The sequence below is a fragment of the Gossypium hirsutum genome, chromosome A04 (assembly GCF_007990345.1).
Source record: "Gossypium hirsutum isolate 1008001.06 chromosome A04, Gossypium_hirsutum_v2.1, whole genome shotgun sequence".
Classification (NCBI taxonomy): domain Eukaryota; kingdom Viridiplantae; phylum Streptophyta; class Magnoliopsida; order Malvales; family Malvaceae; genus Gossypium; species Gossypium hirsutum.
The window spans coordinates 82,393,302-82,417,248 of NC_053427.1; the positions used below are offsets into that span (position 1 = coordinate 82,393,302).

The 23,947-nt window shown below is 33.6% G+C and overlaps 3 protein-coding genes across 5 annotated transcripts; 2 read left to right on the forward strand and 1 right to left on the reverse strand.

The window, feature by feature from the left end:
* Positions 1 to 823: 823 nt before the first annotated feature.
* Positions 824 to 4,672, forward strand: LOC107948992 (external alternative NAD(P)H-ubiquinone oxidoreductase B1, mitochondrial). Its single transcript, XM_016883681.2, has 10 exons — positions 824 to 1,043; positions 1,496 to 1,772; positions 2,214 to 2,420; positions 2,528 to 2,778; positions 3,023 to 3,242; positions 3,332 to 3,436; positions 3,521 to 3,784; positions 3,873 to 3,994; positions 4,118 to 4,237; positions 4,347 to 4,672. The coding sequence occupies exons 1-10, from the start codon at positions 949 to 951 to the stop codon at positions 4,432 to 4,434; spliced, it is 1,749 nt and encodes a 582-aa protein (XP_016739170.2). The 5' UTR covers positions 824 to 948; the 3' UTR covers positions 4,435 to 4,672.
* Positions 4,673 to 4,762: 90 nt separating this feature from the next.
* Positions 4,763 to 6,902, reverse strand: LOC107948993 (pentatricopeptide repeat-containing protein At1g11900). Of its 3 annotated transcripts, XM_016883685.2 has the most exons (4): positions 6,500 to 6,869; positions 6,227 to 6,383; positions 5,235 to 6,091; positions 4,763 to 5,044 (listed from the first exon to the last, which is right to left on the reverse strand). In XM_016883685.2, exons 1-3 carry the CDS (start codon positions 6,647 to 6,649, stop codon positions 5,355 to 5,357), a joined length of 1,044 nt encoding a protein of 347 aa, XP_016739174.1. In that variant the 5' UTR covers positions 6,650 to 6,869; the 3' UTR covers positions 4,763 to 5,044; positions 5,235 to 5,354. The 3 variants fall into 3 exon arrangements, with proteins under 3 accessions (XP_016739174.1, XP_016739171.1, XP_016739173.1); XM_016883682.2 differs by having other exon boundaries at positions 5,235 to 6,383; positions 6,500 to 6,902; XM_016883684.2 differs by having other exon boundaries at positions 4,763 to 6,383; positions 6,500 to 6,902.
* A 6,244-nt stretch (positions 6,903 to 13,146) lies between these two features.
* On the forward strand, positions 13,147 to 19,115 carry LOC107948070 (germin-like protein 9-3). Its single transcript, XM_016882545.2, has 2 exons — positions 13,147 to 13,368; positions 18,714 to 19,115. The coding sequence occupies exons 1-2, from the start codon at positions 13,147 to 13,149 to the stop codon at positions 19,113 to 19,115; spliced, it is 624 nt and encodes a 207-aa protein (XP_016738034.2).
* The last annotated feature ends 4,832 nt before the right edge of the window (positions 19,116 to 23,947 follow it).

A 23,947-nucleotide genomic window follows, 5' to 3' on the forward strand; every position in this document is an offset into this window, starting at 1 on the left:
ATTAAATTAGAGTTAAGTAATATTATTTTACACATATTTTAGTGATCCAAATTTTAATAAATTTTTATTTTGATCACTCATTTAATTTTTTATAATTAATTTTACTTTTAAAAAGAACTTGAGTTTTTATTGGAAATTAAATTATTTTATAAAACACATGTTTTTTCCTTTTTACCAAAAAAATAAAAATAATTTTACTAAAAAAATAAAAAAAATTTAAAAAACAAACAAATAAAAGAAATAAAAAAGATGAATTTTTTTCCCTATAAAAAGTTTTTCCTTATAAAAGCAAACCAATTCCCTCTAAAACCCCAATTTTTCTCTAAGAAAAATTAAAATTAATTCTAAAAAAATAAAGAAAATTAGAAAAGTAAAATGCGTGATAAGAATTTATTAAAGCTAGGTGATTAAAATAATATTGAATTAAGTCTAAAACAGTTATTAACATTTACTATATCTAAAATGAAAACTCGTAAAAATTGAGTGAACAATTATATAATTTACCTAAAAATTAAACCATTAGTTTCACATGTTTTTTTTATAATATTTGAGGTGGAAGGTGAGAGTAAAACTATTCAAACTCGTATTGAAATGATTTCTAACAATAATTTTAATTATCGTTGTATATAAATTAAACCTTATTATATGTTTTTTTTTTCATTTATCTAGTAGTTGAAAAAAACATTTTATAAGAATTAAGGAAATAAATGTAATTATAGGACAAGAATATCATAAAAACAATAAAATAATTAGTGATAAAAAGAACTTACCACGTGTAAAGTCAACGTATGGTGAAAAGAAAGCTGATCCAACGCACTGTCGTTTTGCGTCAAACTTAAAACTCTGAAATACCATCTTCACTCCTCTGCTCTTGTAATTGTTCTTGTTTAGAGAAGAAAAAAAAAGACAAGATTTCTTTAAAAGATCTCTCTAATTTCCCCATTTAAAATGACAATCCTCTCTTTCTTCACCAGAGCTTCACGGGCTTTCAATGGCTACCCTGCTTCTTCCAAGCTTTTGCTTCTCTGTACTCTCAGTCTCAGGTTCCTTCCCTTTTTTTTTTCTTTTTCTTTCACTTTTTGAGGAAATACCCACTTTTGTTTACTTTTTAGTTCTTTTGGCTTCTGTTTTATTGCTAACAGTAGATTGGGATAGTGAAAAGTGAAATTAGTAAATCTGATAGTACTATAAAACTTAGGTTTTTTATTTAGTAAAGTTTTAGTGGGACTGAAGTGTGTATTTTGTTGATCATAATGGGATCAGTAAGTGGTAAAGGTATGCATTGATTTGATACAATTTCAAAAGGGTTGATTTTACTGTAAAATGTTGGTATCTATGGTTAAATATGAAGGGAACTGATTTAGTTCCAGCTGAAAACCATTAGACATTTTGAAGTAAAACTTTGCTTTTCCACTTGTTCTACTGTGTAAATTTTAGATGAAGCATTTGGTTTTACAAGGTAGATTAATTACCTTTTATGTTTGGCTTAGTGCAGTGGTGGAGGTGTTGTGGCTTACTCAGAAGCACAAGTAGATGCTAGCAAAACTAGTGTTCAAGTGAACGAAAAAGATTGCAAGAAAAAGAGAGTGGTGGTTCTTGGAACGGGATGGGCCGGTATTAGTTTCCTTAAAGATCTTGATGTTTCGGCTTACGATGTTCAGGTTGTTTCACCCCGGAATTATTTTGCATTCACCCCATTGTTGCCTAGTGTCACCTGTGGAACCATTGAAGCACGGAGCATTGTAGAGCCTGTTCGAAACATTATAAAGAAGGTAGATGAAACAAACTAGAGCTGCACAATATATTTTTTTTCCTTTTCTCTTTAATTGTTTGGTAGGTGCTAAATAATATACTTGACTGTATATGCATGTAGATGCATACATAGTTAGAGCTTCATGGATGTGTATTACGTATAGACCTTTCTATGTTGGTTCGTTGAATTGCGATATTTTGATACTTCTTGACTTCCATAATATATAAACTGTTGAGTAAGGCATATGGTTTCTTTTCGTGATGAAGCGTTGTAGTTGCTATAATTGTACCAATACTTTTCTAGATTGCATATAGAAAATGTCTTGGAATTGCTGTGAGCCTATGACCACATTGTAATTGCACCGAGGGGTTAGTTTTGGCGCATTGCTTGCTTAATTGATCTGAACAATTGTAAGGGAACAGAAATGTTATTCAAAAGCAATTTATATTGTTGATGGCAGAGAAATGGAGAAATACAGTTTTGGGAAGCTGAATGTATGAAGATTGATGCTGCAAACAAGAAACTTTTCTGCCGGTATACTGTGGAAAATAACTTGGTGGGAAATGATGAATTCTCTTTGGAATATGACTATTTGGTTATAGCAGTGGGAGCACAAGTAAATACATTTAACACCCCTGGTGTCCTCGAGAACTGCTTCTTTCTGAAGGTAGAGTCATTTTAGTTGTATATATTATAGTGAAATGGACATTTGATAGCATTCCGAAGCACATCCTTTTGTAAATAAAGTCTTTCCGGGCCCCCACTTGAATGCAGGAAGTCGAGGATGCACAGAAGATACGGAGGAGAGTTATTGACTGCTTTGAAAAGGCTGTCCTTCCTGGACTAAGTGAAGAAGAACGAAGGATAAACCTTCATTTTGTAATTGTTGGAGGGGGACCTACTGGTGTGGAGTTTGCAGCAGAGTTGCATGACTTTGTTCAGGAGGATTTGATCAACTTATATCCTTCAGTTAAAGATCTGGTGAAAATAACTGTGATTCAATCAGGGGACCATATTCTGAATATGTAAGAGGATATGATTTTTCATTTTATTTCCACTGTATGGTTTTTGAATTTCGGTGACTGAGAACTGAACTATTCGATTCTGTTTATCTTTCTCTTTTCATTCTCTGTCATATTCTGTATCTAAACATGTAATGGTACAGGTTTTACACTATTGTTCATGAGGTATTTGTAATGCTGCTGATAAATTGCAATGCAGTTTATAGACAAAATCACAAAGATCTTAGCAGATTTACACTCCCTGCAGGTTTGATGAACGAATAAGTAGTTTCGCTGAGCAAAAATTTCGAAGAGATGGTATCGAAGTTCAAACTGGATCTCGTGTTATTAGTGTTTCCGATAAGGAAATCACTATGAAGCTCAAGGCGAAAGGAGAGATTTGTTCTGTACCTCATGGATTGGTTGTTTGGTCTACTGGAGTTGAGACTCGCCCTTTTGTGAAGGACTTCATGGGGCAAATCGGGCAGGTGTGATACTTTCTTGTCATCAGTTGTTATGTTTGAAATTATTGGTTATGTTGCAGTCAAGTCACATACGATAAGTTTTCACATTTCAGGCTAACAGACGTGTTCTAGCAACCGATGAATGGTTGCGAGTAAAAGGATGTGAAGATGTGTATGCCCTTGGTGATTGCGCCACTATAAATCAGCGTAAAGTCATGGTATTTCCCTTTAATCTTTTGAGTTTAATTCTGCAAACTTTTGATGAATATTATAGTCTGTAATTTTCCATTATGCTCCTTCAGGAAGATATTGCTGCCATATTTAAGGCTGCAGATAAAGATAACTCTGGTTTCTTAACCGTTGAAGAATTTAAAGATGTTATAGACGATATCCTTGAGAGGTATCCACAAGTGGAACACTATTTGAAGAGCAAGCACCTGAGGGATGTAACTGATCTGATGAAAGATTCCGAGGGGAATTATATAGATAAAGTGGACATTGAAGGATTTAAGCTAGCCCTTTGTCAAGCTGATTCACAAGTGAAGAATCTGCCTGCAACAGCTCAGGTATTTGTCTTTTGGTATACAAGTTGGACTAGGTTGGGTTTATTAGGTATTGTGTAGAGACCACACGACCTCATCGCTTGATCTTCAGGTTGCGGCACAACAAGGTGCATATCTTTCTAAATGCTTCAACCGCAAGTATAAGTGGAAAGATAATCCTGAAGGCCCACGGCGTTTTAGAGGGTCTGGTCGTCATCAATTCCATCCATTTCAGTATGTGCTCTTAGTTGTTTCCTATGCAAGTAACTAGATGCAATTAAATTTGAATGCATCCATAAATGCTAATAGTTCTTGGACAAATCCTAATTTTAATGTTTTTTTCATTTCAACTGCAAGATACAAACACCTTGGGCAATTTGCTCCTTTAGGAGGGGAGCAAGCAGCTGCTGAGCTGCCTGGGGACTGGGTTTCCATGGGTCGTAGCACACAGTGGCTCTGGTACTCTGTATATGCAAGGTGAAATCCTGGTCATCTTCCTATTGTTTTACATTTACTTGCTTAGCACATGCACATTACATTGAGGGACATCTTTTGACACGACTAATTTTCTCTCATTCTGGTTCAGCAAACAAGTGAGCTGGCGTACTCGGGTGTTGGTGGTATCCGATTGGACTCGAAGATTCATTTTTGGAAGAGATTCAAGCCGCATTTGAGGCAGCAACAGAGAACCTCGTAATAATATTTCATTCAATCGTCATTCATATGGTGCTTGCATTGCATCTGTTGTACATGAGTATTACCATCCGTATGGATATATATGTAAGCTTTTACTCTCTTCATTATGCTGTTTCCTTGTCTTTGTGTATGCTTATCAATATTTTTTCTTGTAAGATCCATGAAGATAGCACTTTGGGCTATATAATTAAACTTACATTGATCTTCGACTATAAATGATTTGGTATTTCCATATTTTTCATAGGGATCATCAATGACCAATTCACACAGATCTGACGAAGTTTGTATATGGAAGCTCGAACCAAATACATAAATCAAATTGATTTTTTACATAAAATATACTCTTCTTATCCTATGACAAAAAGTATTGGATTAAGGCAACCACTTAAAATTGAAGTTAAAAAAGTTTGAAGCTCGTTGACCCTAATGTTGCCATGAAGTATGTCGACCATTGGCGAAAAAGACAATTAATTTTCTATTACAAGGAATAAGAATGCCATGCTTGAATGCATACTCAGTTCAGCCAATTTACACCATTGTTCATGGTTGAGGCTTGGCCTTTGGCTCTGCTTCTCATGTCAAGAATACCTGAAGGAAAACAACATAAATTAGCATAGTTATCGACAATATGCGTTGTATGTTACGCTATAAAAGCATAATCTTTGCAGGACACAAATCCTAGTTATCAGTCATTTAACATGGATCATATGTTACATTGCAACCATAAATTGTCAATCAAATTTACAGAAGGATGAAGTAGACTGCAGAATACACATACCGATATCAACAGTAATGCACTAGGGAATATCCGTGCATCTATATAGTTTGAGCCAAGAAGTACTCATGTTGACAGTAAAAAGGATTCTTTGGAAATTCAATCCCTGAATCAATTACATAACTACCTACGTTTTCGTTTAAAATCCTTCGAACCAAATAAGTCTGAAGTAGATGAATTCATCTCCTGTGAAATCGACATTGCCAAATCCACCTTCCCTGCTTTCTTCAAAATGTCAACTAGGGATCGATATATGTAGATTGACGGGCGTATCTTTCTCTGTTTCATATCATTAAAGAGTCTTAATGCTTCTCCAGTGTTCCCCGATCGGCCAAATGCCTCAATCATTTCTCTGTAAGTAAGCAAATCTGGTTCAACTCCACGATCATCCATTTCTCTAAAAAACACTAAGCACATATCCAATCTCCCAACCCTCCTCAAATTGTTCAACAATGTATTATAAGTAACAAAATCCGGAACAAAGCCAGCTTCCTTCATAGAAGAAAACTCAAGTACCATTTCATCCACCCGACCGGCACGACCCAAGATATCCAAAATAGTATTATATGTTATTACATTGGGCTTACATCCAAAACCCTTAATCTGATTAAATACCAAAAGAGCCTTCTCTATCTGCCTACATTCACCAAATGCAAAGATGATTCGATTTATAACAATCATGTTATTCGGGAAAGCTAAATCTGACACCTGCTTGACATATCTAATCAATGCTGTACAGTCATTAGTATCAGCACAAGACCTTGCAAGCTTAAGATAACAAGTTAAGGTCAAGGGTCCATGAAAAACTAATAAATCTTTGAATATCCGAAACGAAAGGTCAATCTGATTTCTTTCAGCAGCTGCAGCCAAAAGTGTATTATATGCATTGGGGATAAATATATTATTATCACGCAAAGATTGCAGTAATCTAATAGCCGTAGAAAGATTCCCTGCTTTGCAGAGCTTATGAACATAAGCATTACACCTTTCCTTACTTGAATTCGGCGCGTTTCGATAGGTAGCGAGGATTTGGTTCAAGAATTCATCAGCCATTCCTTCATCATCTGGAGCAGCCTGAGTTGCAAGCGAGTTGTAATTTCCGACGATTTTGCTTACAATAGGGCAAAAGAGGCGGATACAAGTGAAGTAATTCTGGGATAGAAGCAAAGGCATCGATTACAAGCTAAAAAGAACACTAGAATAGAAATTAATCAATCAAAGACGCATGCGATTGGTTTACAAAGAAAAGGGAGCAGATTTTGACTTACATGGGGAGGATAATGTGGAATCGATACACGATTACCCAAACCTCGGACAAGACTGGAACTGAAGATGAAAGTGGTTTTGCATCGAAGGAGAATGTAGAAGCACCTTGAAGCAGCGACCATTGAAATTTTGAAATTTAAGAAAGGATCCATAAATGAATGGTTTTATTCAGTTTTCATTTCCCTTTTGCTTCAAAAGGGAAATGGAGTTTGGAGAGAATGAATAGTGAGGATCAATGCTAGGGTTTCGAATGGGGGTGAAGGACTGAAGATCGCAAGCTTTAGCGATACTGCTAGGTTACAGCGCCTAGGACATCCAGTTTCTAGGAGTCGGTTTTCTTGGCTGTCCATTTTACTTCTATTTTCGTTTACCAAAACCCTTTTTACTCCTTACCTTTAATTTTCATGGTTAAACTGACTAGTTGCTGACCCAACTTTTAACGCGATTTCGTTTTAGTCACTCAAAATGAAATCATAAGAATTTGGTAACATAACTTTTAGGGTAGTTTTATTTTAGTCATTCAAACGTTGGATCTCAAATGGCAGTTAACTGCATAAGCCACGTCATGTTTGTATTTTTATTTTGGCCGTCCAATTTTTAAGTCATTTTTATTTTGGTTATCTAAAAAATATCTTTTTAAGTATTAATTGGGGTAAAAAAAATTCAAGAATTAAAGTGAAGTAAAAACGAAAATAATACAAAAAAATTTCTTAGATTGTACTTGTTTATCCCATTGCTGGAAATTCTAAATTTGGATTTTGAAATATAAATTTTTAAATATTAAGATTCAAAATTATAGTAGCAACTCGGATGCCATTATCAATAGATAAAAAAAATTTTCAAACAGTTTAATTAATTTATTTTGGTGTTTTGAAATTATTTTCAAAAATTATCTATCAAAATTATTGTCTTTAATAGTTGTCTACAAAATCTAAATTTCTTTTGATTATATGATCTTGAATCTACCATACTAAGCTAAAAAGAAAGAAAAATCATTGCATTAATTAAATTAATTAATTTCATTTTTCATTCCTAACAAAACTCATAATTTTTTTATCATTTTTTACTCAAACGAAGAACAAGCAATTAATTAATTTTAATATTATAGTAATTAATCGGTTGACGTTATCAATGGGTAAAAAAAATTCAACAATTTATTCAATTTATTTTGATGTTTTGAAATTAAAATTTTAATATTTAAAAAATTAAATTTAAAATTTTGGTAATGGGATAAACAAGTTTGACAATTTTTGTGTATTACTTTAGTTTTTATCACTCTTTCTCTTTAATCCTTAATTTTTTTTATCCCAATCAATACTTAAAAAAATATTTTTTGGGTGATCAAAATGAAAGCGACCTAAAAGTTAGGTGACCAAATTGCAAGAATTTTATTTTAGGTGACCAAAATGAAAATACCCTAAAAATTAAGTGACAAACTAGACAGTTTACCCTTTTTCTAAATGTAATTAACCTTTTGCATTTAAATTAAAAAAAATGAAAAATCGTAGGCAAAAAATCCAATTTAGAAAATATTATGAATAATAAGAATATGAATAATAAAATACAAAACATAGCAAATAATTCAAATGATGAATTTATAAATTGATATACAAATGATATGCTTATAGAAAAATCTCAAAAGAAGAGAGGAGAAGGATAAACTAATAGTAATCTTAGCATTAGAAGAATTTAGATACATCATCTTAATCAAACCATTGTATCCTAGCCCTTCCATTATTAGATTAATATGACGATAAATTCCGACCAATCAAGAAATCATTTCCAAGAGCTCCTAAGGGACTCATCACATCAGTGATACACAAAAAGGTCAAGTCTTAGATGATCTATCATTCTCCTCCTCATCATATTAAATTTTAATTTTACAAACATCATATATGCTCTATTATAACAAGGGATTTCAAGAATAGTTCTTCATAAATCTAGTGGTAGCCTTACCTAGCAAATCTCATAGATCCTCCAAAAAATAGAGTGAACAAAACAAAAATCACATAAGTGTGGAAAAAACTACGCTAATATGGACTGAAATTAAAAACAAAAAGAAAAGTAAGTAAACACTATTGAAGAAGTTGTGACCAACAACTTGCTCGGACGTTGAAGCTAGCAAAATAAAATAATTTTAATAGAGTTAAGAATTAGATTTGAATTTTGAAATCTAAAAAAATAAAAGTATAGAAATTAAATTTCAAGTTTGAAAAGAGTATATTTTAACTTAATACTTATTGTATCTAACCACAGTTGTGACTAAAAGGAGATTAGAGCCTTGGATGATCCAACCAATCACAAAATGAAGACCTCAACTAAAAGAAGACGAATTGAAAGAGAAAGAAAGATTGAACTGAAAGTAAACCATGGGGCAAAGATACAAAAGAAAAAAAGAAAAAGAAAGGATCAACGAAAGGAAAATTTTGGGGAGAATTTATGAGAAGAAGAAAGAAAGAGAAGATATTCACCCAAAAAGAGAAACAAATGAAAATCTAGTAATTTGAAATTGATGATGGGTAGAAATCTAATGTTTTCCATGGTGACCGAAGATTATTCATCTATAGAATTTATTTAGGTTGGAGTATCTGGGAACATATGATAGGTCTTTATTTTAGCTCAATTCCTTTTGAACGTAGTGTGTGTGGTATGGGTATGGGTATGTTTATGTGCGTCCGAGTACTAACCCTCTAATTACATAGAACCAAAATAAATTGATGATGTGTATAGATAATAATGGGTGAAAGAAAATTGGAGAGAAAAAATATTGTGGGTTTGGGCCAGTAAATTAAAAGTCTAAAATTATGAGTTTTAAATTTATTTGATTGGATTATTAATTAAAGTAAATCTGTTCATGTTCATAGGTCAAGTTGTCTATTTAATTATGAAGGTCTACTTTAAATTTTGTAGGGATTAAGTAAATATATTAGGCTTGAAAAATTAGGTTGGAAAAAATTGGGTCCGTTTAAAATAGCGATCGGGCTCATGCTTGAACATTCACAACTTGAGCATGGCTTAACCCGTCTTTTAAGTTTGTAATATATTATATTATGCTATTTTTATATACTATATCATTTATAACACATAAAAATTAAATCTATGTTAATATAATAGGTAAAAATACCTCTCTAGTCCCTCTCAATTTTAAAATTGAGCAAATTAGTCCCTCTAAAAAATTAGAGCAATTTAATCTCTGTTAATTTTAAAAGTAAGCAATTAAGGACAATTAATCACAACTTTAATGTCTTTTGTCAATTGTGCATAATTTTGATTGGTATAATAACAAATTTAGCCCTCAATGTTTACATATTTTATTAATTTAGTCTTTATTCTAAAAAACAACAAATTTAACCTCAACAATTACACATTTACAAAAATATTGCAGGCTAAATTTGTTAAATCATGACCAAATTGATAAAATGTGTAAATTATGTAAAATTTAAAATTTATGTAAAATTGATGAAAAAAATTAACATTGTAATTAATTGTCCTTAGTTGCTCACTATCGAAATTGAAAGAGGGTTAAATTGCTCTATTTTTTTTGAGAGGGACCAATTTACTCAATATCGAAATTGAGAGGGGCTGGAGAGGTATTTTACTAATATAATAATATAATGTAAACATTAAAAAAATATTAAGATACCTTTATATACAATTTTAATAATTGAAAAAATAATATCAACTATAAATATTATAAATATTTTTTAAAAAAATTGATAGATCTAAAATTGGCTTATGTTAGTTATTTACAAATATGAGTAGGTATGTGTAAAATTTTAAGTCCATATTTTGTGTTGAATCGCAAAAGAATAAGTATGTAAATATCATACTTTAATTTGATCTGGACCTAACCTGAACTAACCCATGAACGTGTTTAACCTACAATTCAAAAAAGATTACACTTAACCAAATTGATTATCGTTGTATCATAAAAAAAAAATGATCCCTTAACTAATTCAGTTTAAAGATTACATTTACCCTTTAAAGGTGGTCTTAGATATTATTAGATAAATTTGGTTTCAGGTTTTTATTTTCATACTTTTAGAAAATTGAAAATAGTGAAGAAAATATATTTAGTTAAAATTTTGAAAATGATTTTTAAAAAATGGAAATAAAAATATATGAAAATTAGAAAATAAAAAAAATATTTTCTTTATTTTTAATAAAAATGATTTCGAGAAAAAAAAAGTTGAAAACAAGGGAATTTTTTAAAATTTCATTTTGTGCAATAAATTTTCCCTGTTTCAAATCCTTTTAATTAGTAACAACTTTTTGTTTTTTATAACCTTCAAACCTTTTTCTTATTTAATTACATTTCATTGTACTATTGTAATACATTTTTTAATAAATTATGCTTTAATTTAATTATTTATTATTATTTTTTCATTTCTATTTTGAAAACTGTTTTCTGAAAGAAAAAATGAAAAATGAAAACTGTTGTCTCAAACTTGACACATCTTAAGTATTAAATTTTTAATACTAAATTTTATAAGTACTTAAATTATATTAAAAAATTATTTGATAAAGTAGTAAAAATTAAATACTTAATCTAATTATGTTGCTTGATAAAAATAAATATTTATTTTTGAAAATTATTTTAATCTTAATTTTAATTTTATTGATATGATTTTTATATTATTTGGATAATTTAGACAAAAATTAAATGCAGTAATTTGAATGCTTATTTTTTTCAAATAATTTGTTTCAGATAGAAAATTTTAATAAATAGTCGATTGAGTCTTAATTCGATTGGCATCGGTATTGTTGTTAGTGCAGGAGGACGTGAGTTCGAGTGCACTGAAGTGCATTATCTCCCTATTTAAGAGTTGGGAAGAGATTATGGGTAATTTTAGACATTATATATAAAAAAATCTATAATGAAATTAATGCTTAAAAATATTAATAAATAAAAATCATCTTAATACTTTTAAATTAAGTAATAAGTAATTACTACGAGACTTCTAACATGAACTACTTAAATTACTGAACTTTGTTACAACATTAAAATATTTTTATAAAATTACTGAAACACATGCGAAATTATTTATAATTGTGTAAATACTGAATTTGTAATAAAATTATTAATTTTTCTACAAAATTATTCAAATCTCTTACAATATTTTTACGAAGTTACTTATAATTAATTATTTTTTTTAAAAAAAAAATTACTTAAATCTCTTATAAAATTCTCTTGAGCTAATGGAAAACTCATTTTAACGATCCTTTCCCAAAATTTTCCAAACTCATCTTATTCAATATTTTTTATTGAAAATTTTATATTAATTCAATAGTTTATCAAACACATCCTAATTAACATAACATATGCAGTTAAACATGTCCAAATGTTGGCCTACCTATCTGACTTGATATGAAATTTAATAATTAATAATTTTTTTTAAAAAAATACTATCATTAAGTGAAATCTTGGACAAAAAGAATATAAAGATATGATACATAGTGTAAATGATCAATATGATACTACGAATTGATGTATAAATGTCAATGTTTGTAGCTTAAACCTAGAAGAGGAGAAAGATAAACAAATGGTAACTATAACAAAAAAAAAATTCAAAAACAAACTAGAGATGTCTTAATCAAATCATTGAAAATTGCATCTTAACTCTCCATTCTCAGACCAACATGATGATGAACTCTAGTTAATCAAGGAAACATCACCAAATCTTAAATGACCTATCCTCTTTCTCTTCCTCTTAATCTCAAAGTCTAATTTTACAAATATCATCAATTTTTTTATCATGATAAAGTCTTCTAAGAATGATTCCTAATAAATCTGACGGCACCTTTACCTTGGTAACTATATATATATATGCTACAACCACTGCTTTAGAAGAAACAATGTGGACATGAACCACGACAATTTCCAAAGAAAATAAAGTGAACAAAAACAAAATTCAGGATAATGTAAACTTATACAAGAACCGCAATAGTTTTAAGAGAAAATAGAGTGGATTGAAACTAAAAATTAATGAAAAATTTAAGAATACTGTTAAAATAAGCCACAACTAGCAATCAACGTGGAGACTAGTGTCATTGCGAACAAGATCAAGATTTGGTTTCTTACGGAAAGACCAAAAATTTAAACATAGAAGTAATTTATAATATTTTATTATTTTGAAGGACTTCATTTGCATGGCTGTTTGTTAGTTTGATTAAGAGTGACATCATTATAACTGCACACCTATATTTATTTAGTGGAATAAACTATAAATTATTCACTTACAAACATTCTGACCCTTATCTTATTACAATTCATTTAATTTTGGCAAAAAATATAGAATAATAAAGTGCTTGATTCTTCGACTCTTTTTATACTAATCAACAGAAACAAGCAAAATTTGACAACCAAACTGTTGGGAATATCTCCAATAAATTATTCCGTATATTGATGGATAAGGATATATAGGAATTTGGGTGAACTTCATAGTTCTTCTCGTCTTTTAACGTCTTAAATTCCAACCCAACCCACGTACAAGCACATGGGACTCGGAAATCTTCACCTGTTGCAATATCACCAAATTTGTCTTGCAACAAAGCCATTACACTTAATTCAACTCTATAAATACACCACCATCCTTCAAACTTGAGCCATCCCATCAAGGTAGGCACCACATTCCCCAGTTTTTCTAACATGGCTTCAAGGATTCCCACCATGAAATTGCTTTCCCTTGTGTTATCTTCATTTGTCATTGTCCAAATAGCCCTGGCTAGTGATCCTGATGTTCTTTCTGACTTTTTAGTCCCTGCAAACCAAAATAACGTTGGTGGAGGCTTCTTCACGTACACAGGGATGCGAGTCCTCGTCAACCAAAGCACATTCCCTGCAAATTTCACGATCCTGAAAGCTAGCATGGTGGAATTGTTGTTCCAATAGGGTCGGAAGCGTGTAAATTATTGTACTAAAAAATCACACAAAGTTCAATTCCCAGGGAAGAGAGGTGAATCACATGGATCTCTTAAATACCAAGTCTTTCCTTAGACAGAATATCCCTTCTATAGTAATTTAATAGCACAATTAAATACTACTATTATACCCTCAAATATTGAAAGAAAAATAGGACAAGAAAGAACACAAGAGATTTAACGAGGTTCGGTAAATTATACCTACGTCCTCGGGCACTAACACCAGATGATAACTTTACTATCTCCAAAGTATTACAAACAAATAGAATTCCTTAAGAATTCTCAAATGGGAGAAGAGAGAAAACTAAGAGAGAAAGATTGGTTGGGATGATTGAAATGAGAAATGAGAAGGCCTATTTATAGTTGAGGTTCAAGGACCAAACAATAAATAGCCCATTATCTCAAGGACCAAAAAAAAATTATCCCATGCCACTTTTTCAAAGTCAACTTTAGGGTGCTAAACTTGCACCACTTTGTATTGTTTGCCATTAATGTTGTCTCCCATTAATGTTAACAATCTCCACCTTGAAGATTTGATTAGGATAATCACATCTTCACACACTTCCTTCAACTCCCCAAATTCGATAAAGTTATCTTTTGTAGTGCCTACAAATGCACTCTCGAGCGCCATACACCTGAAGGTGCTCAAATTCTCAGGATGTTAATCAAGTTCAAACAATGATTAAACTTGATTGTTGTTACCACCTTGGTCATCATATCTGCGGGATTATCTGCTGTCGGAATCTTCTGAAGTAGAATTTTTCCTTTTTCAAAGACTTCCCGCACAAAGTGATATCTTACGTCGATATGCTTGGTTCTTGAATGATAGACTTGATTTTTCGCTAAATGAATAGCGCTCTGACTGTCACAATATAAACTTATGTGACTTTGAACAACTCCTAAGTCTTTCAACAATCCATTAAGCCAAATAGCCTCCTTAACAGCTTCTGTAACTGCCATATATTCTGCCTCTGTAGTAGACACAGCTACTGTAGACTGTAAGGTAGACTTCCAACTTACTGGGACTTTCGCAAGAGTAAACAGATACCCCGTAGTTGAACGACGTTTATCTAAATCATCAGCAAAGTCAGAATCAACATATCCAACTACAAACTGACCAAGTGCTTCATCCTGCTCAAAAATTAAACCAACATCTACGGTTTTTCGAAGATACCGTAGAATCCATTTCACAGCTTGCCAATGTCCTTTTCCAGGATCATGCATATACCTGCTCACAACTCCAACAGCTTGTGAAATGTCAGGCCTCGTACACACCATCGCATACATCAAACTCCCAACTGCATTAGCATATGGGACTTTCGCCATATATTCTCTTTCATCTTCAGTCTTCGGAGATAATTGAGCACTAAGTTTCAAATGAGAAGCAAGTGGGGTACTTACATGCTTTGTGTTTTCATTTACACCAAAACATTGTAATACCTTTTTCAGATATTGCTTCTGATTTAAACAGAGCTTGCCTCTCGGTCTATCTCTACTTATCTCCATGCCGAGAATCTTCTTGGCCTCACCTAGATCTTTCATCTCGAACTCTTGATTCAACTGAGCCTTCAGCTTATCTATCTCATTTTGGCTCTTCGAAGCGATTAACATATCATCAACATACAAGAGTAGATAAATGAAAGATCCGTCATGCAGCTTCTGCAAATATACACAATTGTCATATTTGCTTCTTGTGTACTTCTGCCTTCTCATAAAGCTATCAAATCGCTTGTACCACTGCCTCGGGGATTGCTTCAATCCATATAGCGATTTGTTAAGCTTACAAACCCAATTTCTACCACCAGCATCTGTGTATCCTTCTGGCTGAGTCATATAGATCTCCTCTTCTAACTCACCATGCAAGAAAGCCGTCTTAACATCAAGTTGAGCTAGCTCCAAATTCAACTGTGCTACCAAGGCCAACAAAATTCTAATGGAGGAATGCTTCACAACAGGGGAAAATACATCATTGTAGTCAATTTCCTCCTTCTGAGCGTAGCCTTTAGCTACCAATCTTGCCTTGTAGCGAATATCCTTCTTGCTAGGAGATCCATCTTTCTTTGCGAATACCCACTTGCATCCGATTGCCCTTTTACCTTTCGGTAATTGCGCCAACTCCCAAGTATTGTTCTTCCGGAGAGACTGCATTTCTTCATCCATGACGCTTTTCCATTTATCACTTTCTAAGCTTTGCATTGCTTCTTGATAAGTGATAGGAATATCATCAACAACGGGAAGGGCGTAGGCCACCATATCAGTAAATCGAGCAGGTTTACGAATTTCTCTCCGTGGCCTTGCAACTGCAACTGGTTCTGGTGTACTTAGTGGTTCTTGGGTCAGAACCTCTTCAACCTCTAATTCCTCCATTGTGGCTGGAGAATTAGACTTATTAACTGGGCAAATCCCCATCTGCTCAAACTCCACCTGTTTTGGAGTACACTCCACCTGCTGTGGAGTATTGCTTGTCTGAATATCTTTATCTGCTACATTTTTCAATGTGGCAGATTCATCAAAGGTAACATCTCTGCTACAGAATATTTTCTTTGTGCTTAAGCACCAAAGACGAAATCCCTTCACTCCAGAAGTGATTCCCATAAAGAGAGCTTTCTTTGCCCTCGGATCTAACTTTGACTCCTTCACATGGTAATATGCAGTGGTTCCAAACACATGTAAGGAATCATAATCTGTAGCCGGTTTTCCAGACCATACCTCCATAGGAGTTTTTCTTTCTAATGCAGATGAGGGCAAACGATTAACAAGATGGCCAGCGTATGTCACAGCCTCAGCCCAAAATTGCTTGCCCAACCCAGCATTGGACAACATACATCGAACTTTCTCCAGCAATGTTCGATTCATACGCTTTGCCACTCCATTCTGTTGTGGTGTATCCCTAACTGTGAAGTGTCGAACAATACCATACTCTTGGCACACATCGAAGAACGGATCACTTTTATATTCCCCTCCATTGTCCGTCCTAAGCCGCTTGATTTTCTTGCCAGTCTGGTTTTCGATCATAGTTTTCCATTTAAGAAAAACTCCAAGCACTTCATCTTTAGTTTTCATGGTATACACCCAAACTCTTCTGGAAAAGTCATCAACAAAAGTAACAAAGTAGTGTTTTCCTCCCAACGAAGGTGTTTTGGAAGGCCCCACACATCTGAGTGAATATATTCCAAAATACCTTTTGTATTATGGATAGCAGTGCCGAATTTCACTCTCTTTTGCTTTCCCAGAACACAGTGCTCACAAAATTTTAATTTGCAAGCCTTTGCACCTTTCAACAATCCTTGCTTTGCCAGAATTTGCAAGGATTTTTCGCTGGCATGTCCCAACTTCATATGCCACAACTGCATTGAGTCCAAGTCTTTGTTACCGGAAGCTGCAGCGACTGCTCCAATAACTGTACTACCTTGGTAGTAATACAAGTTATTTTTCCTGATGCCCTTCAATATCACAAGTGCGCCAGATGTCACTTTCAAAACCCCATCTCTCATAGTAACAACTGAACCATTAGATTCCAAGGCTCCCAATGAGATGAGATTTTTCTTCAAACTGGGCACGTACCGAACATCAGTCAGAACTCTGGTTGATCCATCTTTATTCTTTAATTGGATTGAACCTATCCCAACAGTTTTACAGGTATTGTCATTGCCCATATAAACAACTCCTCCATTTAGTTCTACTAAATCAGAGAACCACTCCCGGTTAGGGGACATATGATAGGTACAACCCGAATCCAATATCCACTCATCTGAATGGAACGACGATGATGATGCAACCAGTGATAGTTCAGAGTCACTAGTATCATGCTTAGCAACACAAGCATCTACAGCAGCTTTTCCCTTATTCTTCAGCTTTGGACGATTTTTCTTCCAGTGGCCTTTCTCATGACAAAAAGCACATTCATCTTTCCCGAGTCTGGACTTTGACTTTGATCTCCCCTTTTGAGTTTTCTTCCGAGTGTATGAACGACCTCGGACTACTAAAGCTTCTGTATCTCTGATTGAGTTTTTCTGTTTGTCTTTCTTTCTCTGTTCATAACTGTATAAGGCCGCACAGACTTCGCTCAGAGATATATCACTCCTGCCATGAAGTAGAGTAGTTTCTAGGAACTCAAACTCCTCAGGAAGTGACCCCAACAGCATCAAAGCCAAATCTTCATCTTTGAATGTCTCATCCATATTCAGCAAATCAGTGACTAACTGATTAAATTTGGTGATGTGATCATTCATTGTGGTACTTGGGACGTATGTGAAGCGAAACAGTCTTTTCTTCAAGTGGAGCTTATTTTGACTGTTTTTCTTCAAAAATTTTTCTTCAAGTGCCACCCACAACTTATTTGCAGAAGTCTCCTTTGAAAAAGCATACCTCTGCTCTCGAGAAAGGCATGATCGAATTGTGCCACATGCCAACCGATTGATTGCCTTCCAATCTTTCTCCTGTACATCATCTGGTTTCTCTTCATCAATGGCAATGTCTAGACCCTGCTGAAAAAGGGCATCTAGAACCTCACTTTGCCACATACCAAAATGGCCCGTGCCATCAAAGATCTCCACGGCCAATCTTGCATTTGCAATTGTCGGTCTTGTCCACATGGACGATGTTGAAGCTCCTACACCGACCGTTTTCTCCATAATCTTTCAATATACCTAAGGAAATCTTTTCTGATGTGGAAGATCAGTTCAAACTGCAACCACAGAGCATACTACGATTAACCTTCGGCTCTGATACCACTTGTTGTTCCAATAGGGTCGGAAGCGTGTAAATTATTGTACTAAAAAATCACACAAAGTTCAATTCCCAGGGAAGAGAGGTGGATCACATGGATCTCTTAAATACCAAGTCTTTCCTTAGACAGAATATCCCTTCTATAGTAATTTAATAGCACAATTAAATACTACTATTATACCCTCAAATATTGAAAGAAAAATAGGACAAGAAAGAACACAAGAGATTTAATGAGGTTCGGTAAATTATACCTACGTCCTCGGGCACTAACACTAGATGATAACTTTACTATCTCCAAAGTATTACAAACAAATAGAATTCCTTAAGAATTCTCAAATGGGAGAAGAGAGAAAACTAAGAGAGAAAGATTGGTTGGGATGATTGAAATGAGAAATGAGAAGGCCTATTTATAGTTGAGGTTCAAGGACCAAACAATAAATAGCCCATTATCTCAAGGACCAAAAAAAAATTATCCCATGCCACTTTTTCAAAGTCAACTTTAGGGTGCTAAACTTGCACCACTTTGTATTGTTTGCCATTAATGTTGTCTCCCATTAATGTTAACAGGAATTCCCAGCATTAAATGGTCAAGGTGTGTCCTACGCCGTTCTTCAATACCCTACAAGCTCTCTCAACCCTCCACACACTCATCCTCGTGCGGCCGAGCTGCTTTTCCTCGTTGATGGGAGCCTGGAAGTTGGTTTTGTCGACACAACGAACAAGCTTTTCACTCAGAGTCTACAAGCCGGCGACATGTTTATCTTCCCTAAAGGGTTAGTGCACTATCAGTACAATGCGGATCCCAATAACCCACCTATCGCGATTTCTTCGTTTGGAAGTGCAAATGCAGGAACCGTATCGCTCCCTAAGACCCTTTTTGCCACCAGCATCGACGACACTATATTGGCTAAATCCTTCGAAACTGATGTTTCTACCATTCAAGCTCTCAAGGCTGGTCTTGCATCCTAGTAATATTCATTTTAAGGAAGCGGTTATGATTCCCTTTTTTTTAAAAAAATAATTTATTGGTTGCTCTATTGTGGTTTTGATTGAATTTTACCATCTCTTGATCAGAGATTCATATGTTTCCATTCTTAACTAAGTTGTTTTTCTCCAAATGTTTGTAGTACTAAAACCTATGTGGTAATAGTATTGAAGATGCGTTCAAGATATATCTCTAATTATGACTCTTTTCTTAATTAGTAAGACTTTCGAAGTTGTGGATTTCTTGATGCTAATGAATGGAATAATCATTCTTTTATTTAAAAGAGCATTTTTATTACCAAACTATTGCTTGCAAAGGGTATCTGTTGGTGGCTGAGGAATGGAGCCACCATTGAGGTATTCAATGACCCATGGTTTGTGAAGATAAACTTTTTTGTTGACTCAACACCTCTAGCGGGTATCGAAAACATGAAAGTCCAAGAATTATTCCCCGAAATAGGTCATTAGTGGGATAAAAATTTGGTTAAAGGTCTCATGACTCTCAAATCCCTGTTAATTTGCATAAGCCTCCGGATCGCCATAGTGTAAGTTTAGGGTATAAAAATAGTTCCGAATATGTATACAAATATTCTCCAATATGGTATTGAAGGAATAAAATTCCTCTACCCTATTATGTGCCCCTTTACGTGCCTTACCACTATATTTTTTTGACATGTAGATTAGTAAATTAATAGATTATTAGGAAATTGATAGGAATTGTTAGCCGTTAACTTTTTTCTCATTTTAATGTTCGTTTTACTGTTTTCTTCCCCAAAAAATCATCTTTAGCACTAGTTCATTAGTACTCATTGCAGGTTACTGCTATCATCAAAGTGAATACTTAACAGTTTAAATGTATTCCCTGTCATTTGCGGGGCAAGGAAGATGAATGTGACAATCCTTATATAAATTTTGTCAAAAAGGACTAATGTGTAAAAACTGTAAACAGTGAGATGAAATTTCTATAATATTAGATTCTAGTGAATTATATAAGAATGAATTTTGAAATCGAAGCTCAAATTTAAGAGTTATGAAAATTTCAATTTTAAGGACTAAACTAAATAAAATACAAAAATTTAGGGAGAATCTAAAAAATGAAATTGAAATAATATATGTGTAACCAGCCCAATTTACCTGGGCCATGTGAAAAACAAAAACAAAACAAAACCAAAAAAATAATAAACCAAAGTCCAGTTACAAAATAGCCCAAAATACCAAATATACCAGGCCTTGTGCTACCCAATTTCACAAGTCCAAAAGAAATAAAATCCTAATGGCCCAATGACTCAAGACCTTAACATTTCCAGCAAATGAATAATAAAACAGCACCCTAGCTACTGCCGCCGCTCATGCCTCCACGTCAACACGCCCGTACCACCACCGCATGCCACAGTTGGCTTCCGTACCTGCAAGGGCAACATAGAGAAAGAGGAAAATAGTAGCAAAAAATAGAAAAACATTGTGTTTTTTCTCTTCTTTCGGCTATAAAAAGCCACAAACAACCAATGTATGCTCTCTCCTTTTTTTTTACGAATACACGATTTCAAAAATACAAAGAGAAACATTCAGCATGTTAAAGGTTGCCTTTTTTATTTTATTATTATTTTTTTTGATTTTTGCTTTTAGTTTTGAAAGAAACGAACAACGAGTAAAAGGGAGCCAAAAACTCACATTTTCTTGCGTTTTGCGCCGCCGTGGGTGGTCGAGGTTCGTCGTTTCCGATGAAAAATGACGTCTTATGCTCGAGGAGCCGAAAAAACCCAAAAAATTAAACTTTTTATTTTTCTGGCCACCATGGACAGCGGCGTTGTTGCTGGCGACAGGCGGCGGCCACAGTGGTCCGGCGCCGGAGCTAGGCCGACCATGGGGGCTGAGGGAGAGAGTTGAGAGCTCTTTCTTTTGCTTTTTTTTGAAGAAGAATTGAGAAAATGAAGTTAATTTTTTTTTGATTTAAATAGATGAAGTAAAACGGCATCATTTTGCTTTAGCCTTAAGGGCCAAAACGACGCTGTTTAAGGCTGACCCGTGTGACCCGACCCGTTTGAGCCAGGATCCGTGTGTTTTCTTTGTAAATGAGAATTTATGCGATGAGTCCCTCCGCTTTTTCACCCTTTTTTTAATTAAATCCTGTTAATTTCTTTTGACTTTGTAATTTTGCCCCGTAATTTTCCGCGCATTTCAATTTAGTCCCAAGTTTGTTAACCTGCAAAGGAAAGGACACGTGTCCTGGGGAGTCGGGTTATTTTCCCATTTAGTCCTCAATAGTTTTCCCAGTCTTCATTTTAGTCCGTTATTCATTTTTTTGTATCTTAATTTATTCTTTTAATTTAATTTTGGTTATAATTAAGTTCCCTTTTCGATTTAATTGCTCTCTTTCTTTATTTAGTCGCTTATTTAATATTTCTTTACTTTATTATTATTTTATTTATTTCTTTCGGGAATCTACCTATTTGTTTCATCTTTTCCTCCATCATTATTATTTATTCCTTTATATATATTTTGATGTTCATATATTTTCTTCTTTCTTACTATTTTTATTTATTTCTTTACCTATTTATTGATTATTTGCTTTTATGTATTAAATCAAAATAGTTACATTTTTCAGTTCGTATCTTTTTACTATTTTATTATTATTTATTATCTCGTTTTTACTATTTCAACATTTCCATTTTATTATTATTTGTATATTTACCCATCTGTTATTATTATTGTTTTTCCATTTTCATTCGGTTCGTATTTTATTCAAATTTTCATACTTGTATTTCATATTTTATTTTATATTACTTTATTTGTTTTTCCTCTTTCTTTGTGATTTTATTATTTCCCGTTTATTTCTAAGTCTCGTTTTCTTAAATCGTATGTTAGTTTTTCATTTTTTTTAGTTTTACTTAAATTATTATTGAAATATGCCTTTATCTAGTTATATTTTATCGTTCCAACACGCTATCTATGCGATTATTTTGTATAGACTCATCGCCCCCACTTCATGCATTATGTTTAGAAATGATTAAGTATTTTTACTCCAATGAAATAAATACACATCGTTTTAAATTCCATATTTGCTGTTATTTCATAAAAATAAAATTCTCTAATAAAGGCAATATTTCGTGTTTGGAAATTCGAGAGATCGTGCCCTAACGTACTGGGTTTCAATTTTTCTCGCTTGATCCAAATGACCGAATATCCTTTTAAAATTAAAATGCATGAGTTTCGAAAATCAAAAGACAAGCTTATTCTCGTGGGTTTAAAATGTCGTGTCCTAACGTACTGGATGTGACATTTTATTACTTTGGGATAAGGTTTTTAGTTTCCACTTCGATTTACCCAAATATTTTTTGTAAAATTAACATTAATAAAAAAAGAGGATCGTATTTTTAAATTCTTTACGGATTTTCGACTTTCGAAATTAAGATATTAATTAATCAATTAGGTACCAATTTTGGGCGTTACGAAGGTGCTAATCCTTCCTCGTACATAACCGACTCCCAAACCTATTTTCTCAAATTTCGTAGACCAAAATCATTGTTTTAATAAAACAAAATATTCTATTAAAACAATCAAATTACAAGGTGATCCGATCACACCTAAACAAAAAAGATTGGTGGCGACCCCCCATTTTCATTTTCAAAATAAAAAGTCGACGACCTCGTTTTTTCAAAAAAATGGTTTCGACAGTTTGGCGACTCCGCTTGGGAGTAAATAAAAGAGTCAAGCTGTAAATTGATTAATTTCTATCTTTTCGTTGAAAATTGAAAACTTCGTTTTAAAATACGATCCTTTCATTGCATTTCATTCGTCATTTTTTGTGATCTTGGTTGTAATATGTGCTTTATTGGTTCGAGTCTTTAGGTGTTTTCATATATTGCATTGCATGATTGTTTGATCTATCCTTTTAAGTGGGAGTGAGAAACTAGTCCTTCGTGAGGTTTTCACCTCCGTATAGGATAGTGGATCGCTTCCGGGATACACCCGTACCTATGTCTTCGTGAGATTTTCATCTCCGTATAGCCATAGGGAAATGTATTCCTTTAAACCGAGCTCGATTTATATGAGCCTATAATGGGTGAGGATCGAGGAATCTGCTAGTTCAGGTACCCTGTCTTTAAAACCAAACTGTATATAGCGAGCCTTAAGAGCCCACCCTAGGTAGAACCACTCCAACCCTAGTGGTCACCCAAATAGGTGCACTGTCTGCCATTTGTGTTTTGTGTACTGATGTGTTTCTTTTGTTTTGTTTATGACTGCATTCCATCATCATAGAAAAGAGATGTTGATTCACATTTAGTTGCTAAATAAAGAGCTTGTCATGGAAAATGGATTTCTTGATAAAGTGGAATATAATACAGCCGTCCGAATATGGTCTAAGTAAACACAACGAGAGAAGGCTGATAGTCCGTGGGAGAATATATGACTATGCTTCGCTACCCGAGGATTCAAGTCGACAAAGATTATTCGGGAGCCGTCAACTTTCTTAAAGAAGCTAACGAGCACCGGGTCGCGGCCCGAATCAAGCAAAAAGGAAATAATCTTTTGAACAATTCGCAAGATTTGAGTTTAACATCCGGATAAGAAGAAAAAGATCAATGTCTTCACTTGGAGTACGAGGGCAAAGCCGCATATGTAATCCGCTTTATGTAAAGAAATCTGTTTTCTAGAAAAGTTGTTCTAATATAATTGAATTCAGAATCAACGCCTCTATTTCTTTTTGCATTCATCCCATGAATCTACATTACATTGCATCACATGTATTAGATTTTCACAAAAGGAACCTAATTAAAAAAAATCATTTCAGTGATTTGGAAACCAACAAGAGTTTA